Here is a 14,237-nt window from a genome sequence, read left to right as displayed (position 1 = left end):
TATAATTCGTATCAATTTTGCTAGTTCCTAAGGTGTTTGCCTTTGTGAAAATATCATCACTTAGTTTTTTAGCAACTTTGATAGAATCCATATTCCATATCAGTCTTTTATTCTCGGTTTTAAGAGAATTGATTTGTTTTAAAGAATCAGTCAGTTTTTCATTTAGAATATTATATATATCAGTTGATTCTTGAAAGTCTTGTTTCAACTGAAGGATTTCCATTTCTAAAACATCTTTTGTTTCAGAAGAAATGATTGAATGATTTTTTAGTTCCAAATCCCTTTTCTGAATTAGGGACTGGTTTAATTGTTCCAAGACGTGATTATAATCTTCTAGTTTTCTTTCAACGTCTCTTTCCAATTTGCTTTTAGTTCTTGTTAATTCTCCAAATTTGAGTTGCAAGGTTTGTAACTCAGATTTGCAAATATCATATTTGACCATTGTGTCATTATATGTTCTGAGATCAGCTTCAAGACTAGTCTCAATTTTGGTTATGTGGGACTCAAAAATTGTTTTGGAAAAACAAAGTTCAGAGATCATAGACCATACTTGTTCTATGACGTTTGGAGCTCTTGAAGGTATTTCAACACCAGCTACGAAGCAGAAGTTTGATTGTGCTTGTTCATTATTAGCTTCGTCATCAGATGTTGGCCAGTATTCCACGCTTGGTTCATGGATTGCCATCAATGCCTTTTGCTTTTCTTGGTTTTCCAGTTTCTTCAATTCATCGGCTCTTTGAGCATAGTATGCTGAGTCTTTGGTTTTGGTTTTGTTTTTGGCTCGGCATTCTCTGGCATAGTGATTTGTTCCTTTGTAGTTGTGACAAATGATCACTTCTTCATCCCTGTCATCCTTTTGACTTTGAATACTGTGAGGTATTCCAGACACAAGTTCCTTTTTGGCTTGGAGTTCCAACTTTCTTATGATATCGGTTTGAGTGGCTTGATTTGTAGCAAGAGTAGCCATATTTTCTGGAGTAATATATGTTCCTTCTACACACTTCCAGATATCTTCATTTATAACGTTAAGATGAAGATTCATACGGTCAACCCACGAATTATACTCTTCAGGAATAAGTATGGGTGCCCGTGAACCAGATCCTAAGCTATTTGCAATGGAGACAGAGTTCATGTTGGAGTAATTTGCCAAAGACATTTTTTTGAATTTTTTTTTTTAAGGATTTTGAACAAGTGATAATAAAATGAAGTTTTTAAAGAAAAGCTTATGGAAGGTTTATAAACGCTGTAACCAAAAGTTTTTCGACAAAAATTTCAAGGTAAATCACACAAGCTCTGATACCAATTGTTGGATATTATTCATTTTATATCAGCTCAGATACCGATTGTTGGAAATATAAAAATCTTATCACCACAACAAAAGGCTCGGTTACTAGTTACTGTGTGACAGATATATGAGTTAAAGGTATAAGATATATATATATATATATATATATATATATATATATATATATATATATATATATATATAAAGAATAATAATTGCGGAATAAGTATAAATATGAAAGCTATAATAATATAAATGACTGTATTTAAATGACATAAAGCTATAAATAATATAAATGATTGTATTTAAATAACATAAAGCTATAAATAATATAAATGACTATATTTAAATGACATAAAGCTATAATAAAGTATATAAGTATATAAATATATATCAAGTAGGTTCGTCAATAAATTGACTGAACTGAACTGAACTCATGGAACGACTGGTCGATATTTGTTCTTTGAATGGACTGGTCGATATTGGGACTCTTGGAGCGACTGGTCGATATTTGTTCAAAGATCAATCCGGCATTGGATAAGTAACAAAAAGTTCATTTAAAGCTCGGTTTTATGTAAAACAAGTTTTTACAAAAGGGTACAAAATACATGGGTTTATGTATTTGTATTTGAGGTATTTTTGGGTAAAAACATGCACACGGGTCATGTAAGATAAGGCACAAGTGACACGGGTCGTGTAGGAGGGTTTTGGAGGGTTTTCTTGATGAATGATGTTGAGACAGGGCGTGTTGATTTAGCCTTGCTGAAAACGGGGCGTGTTCATGATGCTGATGCTGACATGGGGCATGTTGATTTAGCCTTGCTGAACACGAGGCGTGTTCATGATGCTGATGCTGACACAGGGCGTGTCAGATTTAGCCTTGGATTTAACACGGGGCGTGTTGAGGTACAGAAGCATGAAGAAGGCAATCAGAGGGCAACACGGGGCGTGTTGATTTTGCCTTGGTTTTAACACGAGGCGTGTTCGTGTCTGAGTCAATTTTGGGATTTTTGTGATTTGAAGGTAAGTTTTGTTTGTGATGTTTTTGGCTAGGGAACTGGAGTTATGGTGTTTTGAGGATGTTTTCAAGGTTGTTTAGAGGTTGGAAGGAGTTTAAAATAAGGTGGTAAAGGTGGTGGAATTTCTATGAAGATGATGATGAATAGTGATGGGTTTTGTGGTTGATCTTGATGCAGAAGGTTTTGGGTTGTTTCATGGTTGTGTTTTGGTGTTTTGATGTAAGGAAAGTGTTTGGTGGTGTATGATGTGATGAACAAAGGTGGTGAAGATGAAAAACCTTTAGTTTCAATGAAGAAGATGAAGATGGTTGATGGTGTTCTTCATTTCATTGTTGATGATCTTGGTGTTCTTCACTTAGCTTCTTGTTTGATCTTGGTGTTCTTCATTTAGCTCCAGGGATGAAAGATTGAGAGGGTGTAGTTTTACAAATGAATACTCACTATATCATATCTATCTCTCTTACTCTCTTCTATTATCTCCAACACAAACACACACTACATACACATGTATATATATTAGAAACAAATATCTTGTAGTAGTGCACTTGAGTGTAAGTTGAAAGATGATGTAGAGGCTGCAAGTTGATGTAGTAGTAGGAGCAAAAAAACATGTGAATGGGTTTAGCTTCTTCATCTTTGACTTTTGTTGACTTCTTCTTTGTTTGACTATTCAACACATATACAACATATATATATATATATATATATATATATATAAAATACATATATACATATATAATACATACATATGTATATAATACATACATACATATATATATATATATATATATATATATACGTATATATATATATATATATATTGTTGAAACTGTTTAGTCACACATATGTGTTTTCGTCATTCGCGTGTTTTCGTATTTTCCGTTTTATCACGCATTCATGCAACCTGAAATAACTGATAATATTTGTTAGATTGTATAAAAACAGTTCATCTTATTTCAGTGATGGTCACATACAAGGTTACATAAGAACATTTTTTTTAACAAATAACACTTGGGGTTGTCTGGACGCCATCTCCTTTTTTAATTTTTCACACAGTACAACAAATATGCACACCAATCGATTTTAGAAATGCCATCTACTTCAACAAGTGCTCTAACTAGAACTAAGTTGTTTGTCCCCATAGGAATGGATTCTGCAAACGTATTAACAAATAAAGCTATGAAACCCAGCTTGAAATTCATATCCATTTGTTCAGATTTTTGAATAATATTCTTGTAGTTTGTTGCATTTGCCTTTCCGTCTTCAAGTTCCTTCATCCATCCATCAAACACTTGATGATCTTCACTAACCTTGTCCAAGTCAAATAAGCTTTTTCCAGTTTTGGGTAAACCAAACACTTTATGATTTTTTTCCTTTGTGATCTTTATTCTTTTTCCTTTAATCAGAATACTGTTTGTGCCTTCATCATAATGCTTAAGCACAAAACGGCAAAGTTTTAAGGGAATACTCTTAATGTTGATCTTCAAAAATGCTTTAAATCCCATTTGTTTCACCCAATCTTTTTGTTCTGATGTCAAAGAACTTACAACATCTGTCATCAATCCAGGTGTCGATCTAGTGTTTATTGAAGGCAACTCCTTCAATATATCTTTCACAGTCTTTTGCTCTTTCATGGTTTTTTGTTTATTTATTGTTGCACGATTGTCCCCACTATTCCTCTTCCTTTTTGCTTCTTTAATCTTTGTCACTCCTTCAACATATTTTCTATCACCGACTCTCTTTTTTACATAGATTTCTTCATCAGATTCATCATCTAATTCATTACATCAGTCATACATGTTAGTAACCCCACAAAAATCCAAAAATCATATATCATTTAATTACAAAGTAATATTCCAAACAGAATATTATACATATACACTTATTATATCAGAATATTTTATGAAATTTAATCCAAAAATACTATATCATCTAAGTAAAATGTAGATATTTATTCAAATTATATTATTTATGAAAAATTAAACTCAAATGTTGCAAAATCCTATATCAGCTAAGTAAAACAACAAAAAAAAATCAAGTATAACATGATTTATGATATAATAATATATAGAATGTGTAATATGAACCATAAATATTTCATATCATAGAAACATACTTTCACATCAATAAACAATAGAAAAATACTTTCACATCAAAATACCAAGAATTTGAGTTATGATCCATAAGCAATTCATGTCAAACATAGTCTATGAAAACTATTCTTCGAAACACTCTAATATTTATATTGTTCCATAATATTGGAATTGTAAAGTATAAAATCATATTTTACGAAAAAAAAAAAAAGTTTAGAATATTTTACCCGTTGACTGTGTATATGATTATGTCTCTGATTCTGTTGAAGAATCAGAAACATGTTTTTTTTTGTGCTTCACATCATTATGGATTAATTTGTTGTGGCGCTTGAAATGTTTTTTGACTTTTCTTTTTATCTTTTTATTTACTTTATCTGCATCAATAATTATTCTATTAGAAAAATATAATATACTTTTATTGGATGTCAACATATATATTATAAAAATATTATAAAAGACAACATATTTTACCATATTCATCACTCTCTGTTGTGGATGTCTCTGACTCTGATGTCTCTGACTGTGAAGATGAAGAATCTGAAACATAGTGTCTTTTTTTCTTTTCAAGTCTTTTCTTCTTTTTTGTATTTTTAGCTGTATGAAGAAATTTAAAAATTGAAATAAATTAGAATATTTATTTTAATCAACTTGAATGTTCATAATAATCAACCGAAAAAAATAAATCCAAAAAATTTATTTTGTTAAGTGTTTTAATGATTGTTGATACCATTTTTTAATTCTTTTTCTATGCTGTGAGGATGAATTAGAGGAAGAATCAAAGTCGCTTTCAGAAGTAACAACGTTTTTTTTTAATTTTTTTCTTTGATTTTCCTTCATCTGCCTTCTTTTTCTTTTGATTTACAATTTGCAAATCTTTTATCATGAAATTTAACAATTAAAATCAATTAGAATATATGATAAAATAAAATTAGAATATTCAGAATAACTAACTTAGAAAAATAAATCCAAACATTTGTTTTTTTTTTATGAATTATTTGAAAGAAAGTGTGTTCATACCTTTTTTAACCCTATCTTGACTCGCTGAATCTGTATGAAGAAAATTATCAAATAAAAACAATTAGAATATTTATTAAAAGCATTTAGAGGTTAATAAAAGCAATTATAATATTTAATCTAAAAGTAATCACAATTTATACCTATATCGATATAAATTGCTTTCCCTGTTTTTCTTACAGTTGCATTTGTTTGCACTTTTTTAGCTGTATCAATAATAACAAATTTCATTAGAATTTGCAAATCTTTTGTCATGAAATTTAACAATTAAAATCAATTAGAATATATGATAAAACAAAATTAGAATATTCAGAATGACTAACTTAGAAAAATAAATCAATTAGAATATATTAGTTTATGATATATAATCTGGTCACAGTTCTATAAATACATAACAACAAATTTCTATTTATCAATCAACATAAGATCTGTCTTCTTTTTCTTTTGATTTACAATTTGCAAATCTTTTGTCATGAAATTTAACAATTAAAATCAATTAGAAAAATAAATCCAAACATTTGTTTTTTTTATGAATTATTTGAAAGAAAGTGTGTTCATACCTTTTTTAACCCTATCTTGACTCGCTGAATTTGTATAAAGAAAATTATCAAATAAAAACAATTAGAATATTTATTAAAAACATTTAGAGGTTAATAAAAGCAATTATAATATTTAATCTAAAAGTAATCACAATTTATACCTATATCGATATAAATTTATTTCCCTGTTTTTATTACAGTTGCATTTGTTTGCACTTTTTTAGCTGTATCAATAACAACAAATTCCATTAGAATTCATATTAGTTTATGATATATAATCTAGTCACAATTCTATAAATACATAACAACAAATTTCTATTTATCAATCAACATAAAATTCACTAGAATACAAAGATTTTTTTTGGCTAAACACTATACTACAATCATAATAAGAGATTTGTAGGGGTGAGCAAAACCGAACCCAGAAACCGAAAAACCGACAAAAACGAAACAGAAAAACCGAAACCGTAATAGAAACCGACGGTTTGGGTTTGATTTTTTTAAAAAACCGAAATATTGGGTCGGTTTCGGTTTTATAAAATACAAAAACCGAGAAAAACCGACCCAAACCGAATTTTATGAAATATATATATTCTGCGATTTATATATGTATATATTTGTTTTCGTTGGCTTCTAAGCAAAAAAACAAACTTGGTGTAGTGGTTAAGGCGCTGCAATGTTCTTCCACTTGTCCCAAGTTCGAAACTTATTGCCTACATTCCATTTGTTTTATTTATTTTGGCTGTCCTTTAAAAACTATCCCACATCGTCCAGGTGTTCAAACTAACCTCCATGTCATCTCTTATATAAAACATTCCCACATCGCCCCTTGTAACAAAAATCGATCATCCTTACTTCTATAAAAGGATTATCATCTTTCAAAGAATTACTTGGGATTTCGGTTCGGTTTTGGGTTTCGCCCCTTGTAACAAAAATCGATCATCCTTACTTCTATAAAAGGATTATCATCTTTCAAAGAATTATTTGGGATTTCTATTGGGTTTGGGTTTAAACTCAAAACCGAACCGAAAAAAACCAAAAAACCAAGAAACCGAACCTGTCGGTTTTGGGTTGGGTTGGGTTCTAAATTTCTGAAAACCGATAAGTCGGTTTTGGGTTCGGTTTTAGGTCAAAACCGACCCAAACCGACCCATGCTCAGTCTTAGAGATTTGTGTTACCAAAATCTATAGTATTAGACAATTTATGGATCTAAATCTAATTAAATGATGAACAATTAGTTAGAATAACAAAACATCTTTGCTGATTTTGATTAAGAAAATTTAGATCAAATGAAATGGGGAATAATTAGAACACTCTGTAGAGTTAACATTTAGATACATAGACTCTATATAAATCACACACTGAGATTGTATGCTTTATAATTTATACTCTATATTGCATTACATCCTGACTTCGACATATAAATCGCTAGTGAACTATCTCGATTATTAGACATTTATTGAATACACACAACGATTTAAAGTGAAAAAACTTTCTATAATAAGAACAGATAGGTTTATTGAGTAAGAACAAGAGGTTTGTAGTATTATACTTACTTGGAACAGTGTTGATACAAAATCAGAATCAGAATCTGTAGAATGAGCCATTTGATTCGATATCAAATTCAAAATCAAAATGTTTTTAATGTTCTAGTTGATTATCGAGTGGTTTTCGTGTAATAATCGGAAGATGAATTTCAGGTATAATCAGAATCAGAGTCTGAAACAATGATCGAGATTTGAAAGCAGAACGATGATCGAGATTTGGATCAAATGGGTTTTAGGGTTCGTACCGGGTGTTTTTGTGTGTTGAAAGAAAAAGAATGCAAAATTCCATTTATGCCCCTCCGTGTCTTGATCTAATCCCAAAGTTCCATTAATTTACAAAATTGTCACCGCCTATTTTATGGTTTAATCTGAATTAATATCAGCCTTTGATTATTTAGGATGAATGGTCAAGATTTGGTCTCTCCGTCTCACAAAATCAAGTGGTCTCATATATATATATATATATATATATATATATATATATATATATATATATATATATATATATATATATATATATATATATATATATATATATCCAACTTTTTCAATAGAAAATATAAAAAGATTTTTTATTATTAATTTAGTCCTTTTTCTAACGTCGTTTCTTATTTATTCTAAATCCGTTTAATATAAGGAATTTATATTTTTCAAACTTAACAAAAAAAAATAGTGAGTTTATTTGATAACTGTTTTTTAGCCTTTTTTATCATGATATAAAATCGATTTTTAGGCTATCAGAGTTTTGTAAAAAGTAGTTACGGATTAGGATTCCGATGATCAGGGTTTTGTAAAATCGGTTTCGGATAAACGAATAAAACATCAAAAAGTTAAAAAATAATAATAATAATAATAAATTCCTAAGTTATAAATAGTTTAATAAAAAAATTTCGAAGTTGTAAAATCGTTATAACCTACTATTAAGTTAAATGAGAAAAAAAATTGGAAATAACAATAACTAAAATGATTTGTACACAACATTTTTTAGTAATACATAACAATTTATGTTTTAGATACATGTATTGTACAGCTGTATAAAGCACAACTTATTATGTAGGGTTAAAAATTGTTGTATATGGATTATCACACATAAATAAATCTATTACTATTAAAAAACAAATAGATTTTATAAAATAAAGTTGGCCTAAAATTAAGAGATTTATAAAACGAACAATAATAAATCATAATATGATTTTAAATAACTTAGATAATTAAATTAAAACTAAAATAATTTTGTATCTAATTTATATTAATTTTATTAAAAAAAACTACAATAATAAGACTTGGAGAGTTCAAGAAATGATCGATAAGACAAAATCTACGCAGATCTAATAATTCCCAGCAAAAGACAATCTTTGCCTCTTAAAAGTACAAAAGAGGGAACAAACCTCCCTCTTTGCAATTGAAATTTGAAGGTGCCCTTTTACAGTGACTGAATAACACTGTACTTTTTTCTAATCAAAGATAACTTACAAAAGAGCCATTCCTTCCTAAAAAAAAAAAAAAAAAAAAAAAAAAAAAAACCTAAAAATCCTACAACCACTTTGTTAATAATTAGAAAAACAACATATCTTAACCTTTCTCACATGTTAACATTACATTTTTTTTTTACCTCACTTCACTTCTTCACCGAATGGCCAGTCTTCCTTTTATGCCGGCTAAAATCCGATACAAACCGAAAAGTCTGACCGCACCCGTCCTCGGTGCACACATACGGTCTTGCCCCGGTGTGGACCCGTATATGTTCGGTTCGAGCCCACGCCCATTTGAATGTCATTTTACAACCTTTCCATGGACATTGAAGAGGGCGATCATCCATGTGCACACGCCTGTGTTGCACCAAATACTTATGTGAAAAGAATTTTTTACCACATCCTTTCACCGGACACACGTTCCTTTTATGAACAATAAGTTCTTGTTTACTATCGAAACTCATATTACACCCTTCCATATCACAAGCAAATTCACCATCTTCATCTTCATCTCTCACTAGTGCTTCCATCGTGGGACCCGAACCCAAACCCTTTTTCACCTTTTTCGTCCCACTCATTTTCTTAATCTCGGGAGACGGCGGTGGTTTTATAATCCGTTTTCTTAACCGCCTACTCGACCCACCACCACCACCACCACCGCCACCGGATTCTTCGCCTGAATCCATGGAGAACGGTGGTGTGATTGTTCTAGACAAAAGGGCGGTGGCTGTTGTTTTCTTTCTTAGGTTCGTTCTCGGCTGTCGCCGGAAACCGCCGCTTGCCGCCACCGCTGCCGCCTCGACTTTCGCAAACTTACTTTTTACACTACTTTCCACCATACAACTCTTCTTCCTCTTTCTCACACTTTTTCTAAATTCGGTGATTTCAGGTCGTTTTTCGATTTTTATATTTGATAAAACCGAACCGGGCCCACCGATCTCGTCTTCTTCTGGGTCCCGTTCCGTTAACAACGGGTGAGCTTGATTCGACATCCATACTTTGCCACACCATTTTCCTGCCACCACAATTTTTTTCTGCCTTCCGGAAGGTTTTGCTTTTGTTGGGCTACTGGAAGTGAAATGTCCAAATGCACTGTAAATAACTAAATTGTAAGGCATTTGTTTGCTGTAAAGAGGCGAACGGGAAAGGCTAGCACTGTAAAAAAGATTGATTCCTAATTTTACAGCCCAGTCTCGGTTTCCGTGTGTGGCTTCTGAACTATCGAGAGCCGATTGTATCCATTCTTTGTCTTCTTTGTTACTTTCTCTAAACCCAAGATCTGTCCACCTGTCATGGGTCCCACATTCTGTTGCAACTAACTTTGCTTCCGAATCTAAAGAGGGATAATCTGCAAATAGCGTACCAAAATCACATTATTGGTCGCTGAGTATAGTTAATTTTTTTTGCAAATTTGGTCCCCAAAAGTTCTCTTGTAATTTTGGTACTTGGTAGAGGACTTTTTCTTTTTGGGACCAAAACTGAAGAAATGGGCTATACTCAGGGACCAAAAATGTAATTTTCTCCAAAATAATAGTTCAGAAAAAAAAAAAAAAAAGTACCTTGGTGACAAAGGAGTAGAATGTTGATACCACCAACAGAGCGGAGGCGTTGTTCTACTTCCAGAGCATGTTGAAGGCAAAATATGTGCATTCTAGAAGAATCTTCATCACATGATGTTTTTGTGTTTTCAGTTTGTTTTCCAGAATCGTGTGTATCAGATAAAGGATTTTGTGACTCTATCTCATTATCAAATCGACCTTTTGAACAATTTGAGTCCTTGAAGCTTTTGTTTCTTTCAAGCTTGATAGAACATTCGAAAGTCTGATCATTTATATCCTTCATATCACCTCTCACATCCTCATCATCATCATGATCATGATCTTTGTTGACATGATCATCATCATCATCAGAATCTGAAGATTCGCCATAGGCTAAAGCCAAGAGGCCAAGGGAGGAATTCACTTTTTGTGCTTCAGTAGGTGAAGTTGCACCCGAATTATCATCAACATTTTGAATTTGGTCACTAGATTTTATTGGAACATCAAATAAACCATCATGGCCTCTTTTTGGTATTTTCCCTGCATTCATTCATATGAAGAAATTATATAAAATGCTTTATATAATTTTTTAATAAAAACTACAAAATTGTGTACCTAAAGAGGATTCAGCATCCACCACACTTGCATCTTCATTAGCAGCAAAGAACTCAGTAGCAGCAACAAGATCACTAATACCTTTACAATCAGCTGACATGAGGTAACCTGCAGCTGCTTCTGTAGGTCTAATAATTGCAACACATGCATAACACAAAATCCCACATGTAACACATGAAAAAATACCAGGGTCTGGTTTTTTATCACATTCCCCACCCTTATATCTTCCACTTCCCATGTTATAAGAAGCTAATAAACTACTCGATGAAGCACAAAATGAAGAAAGTTTTCTCATGGGTTTTTTGTCTTGAACAGCATCATCTGAATCTGAACTGTTTGTAGAAAACTTGAATCCATCATTTTGACCAAATCCAAATTGACTTCCGTTAGATTTAACGGGATTCCGTTTGTCCGAGAATTCTTCCGGAAGAATTACAATAGCAGAGCCTTTACCAAGATTATGAAGAAGGTTGTTGTTTTGCATCATGTCTTCTAAAAATAGTCTTTTTACTGAAGCTTCTCCTTCAACTTTTAACTTGTCTTTTAATCGGGAGCTTCGAGGTTCGGGTTTGATGCTTGTTGGCACACTGTAGAATGGGTGTTTCTTTTTCACATAATGCAGAAAGAAATGACTTAATACAGAAAGTCAGAGAAAAAAGGAAGAGAAACAGACCTTGAAGAGAATGATATTGCAAGATCATAAAGCAACTGAGAGTGAGACACCATTGGAGCACAGTTAATCGAAGCCCTACGAATTGCAGCATCCCGTGCAACTTTCAACCAGCCAGGTGTCGCAATATTAGCGGCTTCCCCACAGTTAAATCCTATATTGAAAAGGGAAAAAATGAGACACAAATGGACAATAATAAGGTGGTGTTTCTTTTTGACTTAATAGAGACAGAACTCAGTAGATAAAGTAATAATATGTTACCATGACTGAACCCTGAGTGATAAGCCCTAGGGAAAGTGACAACAAATTCTCCAGCATTTTGCACTAACCTGGTTAAAACAAAGTTAAAAACCACACAGTTTCGTAAGGTAAATAAATTGATCTTAAAAGACAAACCAAAAGATTACAACTTACAAGTAATAAGAGCTTTACCTATTTGTGGACTATATCACCTCTACAGAGTGTTATCAGTCTTACTTTTGACTAAATTTGAAAAACTAATATAGAAATTCATCGACCATCTATTTAAAATCTTGCCAAAATTGGTTGTAATAATGTTTGATCTTATAAACGTGGGTATAAACAAAAAAAATAGAATCTTAAAAACCCTATAAAAGCCTCACCTGCAGCAAGGAACACCAGCCCTAAGTAATACCTCTGGAGATATAATTGTCGTCTTCTCACCAAGAGTAGCAAAAGTCACTGAAAAGCAAGATGAATATGAATCAAGTCGCCTCTGAATTGGGTTGCTTAGAATTAGTGAAGCCACAGACAAAAACGTGTAACAGAGCATGTAGTTAATCAAGAAAACAGGGGAAATTCGAGAGGTATGATGCATCTATCTATCAGAATTTATATGAGATGGTAATCGTAATAACTCACCAATGGGATTGATCTCGCCTCCATAGGCATGTTCCCTGATAACATCTTCAAATGCAACCGCAGCATCCCTGGGTACGCCATACCAGGTTTTCGAAGCACCCAAATGCATATAATTCAAGCTATGGAAGTCATGATCTTCAACATGCCAAGCAAACCAGCTAAACAGCATGGAAATGTAAACCATGGGCGAAGTGACACCAGGTATTTCCTCCTTCATAAACTTCAACAAAGACCCTTTTGACCTTGAAACCCCTCTCATATTCCACTCGGTCTCCCCCACCGTCAAGGCGTCCCCAATCTCCTTTTTCCCGTGTTTCTTCCCATGTCCACCGCCCGTTTGATCAAATGCCGAGCCGGGCATGTCATTTGCATACTCGACTGAAAATGGTTTATCCACATGAGCCTTCCAGTAAAGTGTCTCGACTTCCAACGCCGTTAAACCCTTTTTCGAATTTGATCCTCTTTTAAGGTAACTCTTTTCAAAGCTTTTGGCTTTCACTTCAAATTGGGGCACGGTGTATATCTCGCCGCTCTGCCAAACAGGTTTCTGAACCGGTCGATGGTGCCTACGAGGGCAAAAACCGACCTGTTGCTGCCTGGTAGTGAATGTAGGTGATGAATCAGGGTTTCGGGCGGACAGAGAGCGATTCAGGTTAGCAATTACAGTTTTCTTGGGTGAAGCAGAGACAGGTGGGATGATTTTACAGATTCCATACTTGGAAGCTTCTTCTTCGATCTTGAAAATATATGAAATTGGATCTTGAAACTCAGCTAGGGTTGGGTGGTACTCTGGTGCTAAAGGGAGAGACTTCAACCATGGAAAAACCTCTTCACCCATTAAGGAAAATTACCGACACATACAAATAGAGTAGATAAACTTACAGATATTGGGGTATGCGTATGGTAGATCTGAGAAGCTCGTCAGAAGAGGTTCATGGTGAGCAGAGAGGGAGAGAGAAAGAGAGAGAAGCCTATGAGATTCCTATTATATTTGATATAAATTGGTGTCTCCTCTGTTTTCTTTATCACTAATTTATATTGTATTGAATTGAATTTCCCCTGTTTTTGCTTTTCGGGTTCTGAGTTTTCACAGAGGAAAAGGTGAAAATTGAAAAACAAGGGGCAGAGGAATGGGGTTTTGTTGTGGCTTTGGGAAGGCAATGAATGTTGTATCTTTTAAACTTCTCTAAAAAAAAAACTGTACTGATTAATCTTCGGTAAAGAATAAGTAATGCCAATTTTTACAAGTGTACAAAAATTTTTACTTACTAGGTTTGATGCCTTGTGTTATACAAAGAGGTTATATATTTTTATCATAATATACAACAAAATGGTTTTTACTAATTTATGTGGTCGTTAACTTTATTAGCATAGCTTAAAAATACGTTAAAATATTGTTTAATAAACCGGTAAAAGTTTGTGTCATTATGTAAATTTGAAATATGTAATTTCGTTATATAAAATTACAAATGGATCACTAATCCTACTAAATATCTATTTACACACATTTATATCGTTTCTAAAGTCCCGGTAATGTTTGGCTTTTAGTTATAGATTATTAT

The 14,237-nt window shown here is 32.6% G+C and overlaps 1 protein-coding gene across 1 annotated transcript; it reads right to left on the bottom strand.

Annotated features, from left to right (window-relative positions):
• Window positions 1-8,805: 8,805 nt before the first annotated feature.
• Window positions 8,806-13,769, bottom strand: REF6 (relative of early flowering 6). Its single transcript, XM_079023323.1, has 7 exons — window positions 12,676-13,769; window positions 12,417-12,495; window positions 12,055-12,122; window positions 11,797-11,947; window positions 11,124-11,710; window positions 10,530-11,048; window positions 8,806-10,318 (listed from the first exon to the last, which is right to left on the bottom strand). The coding sequence occupies exons 1-7, from the start codon at window positions 13,511-13,513 to the stop codon at window positions 9,117-9,119; spliced, it is 3,444 nt and encodes a 1,147-aa protein (XP_078879449.1). The 5' UTR covers window positions 13,514-13,769; the 3' UTR covers window positions 8,806-9,116.
• Between the last annotated feature and the right edge of the window lie 468 nt (window positions 13,770-14,237).

This window comes from Lactuca serriola, chromosome 1 (genome assembly GCF_051521515.1).
Source record: "Lactuca serriola cultivar US96UC23 chromosome 1, Lser_US96UC23_V15, whole genome shotgun sequence".
Lineage (NCBI taxonomy): Eukaryota > Viridiplantae > Streptophyta > Magnoliopsida > Asterales > Asteraceae > Lactuca > Lactuca serriola.
This window is presented reverse-complemented; position numbering and strand designations above follow the sequence as displayed.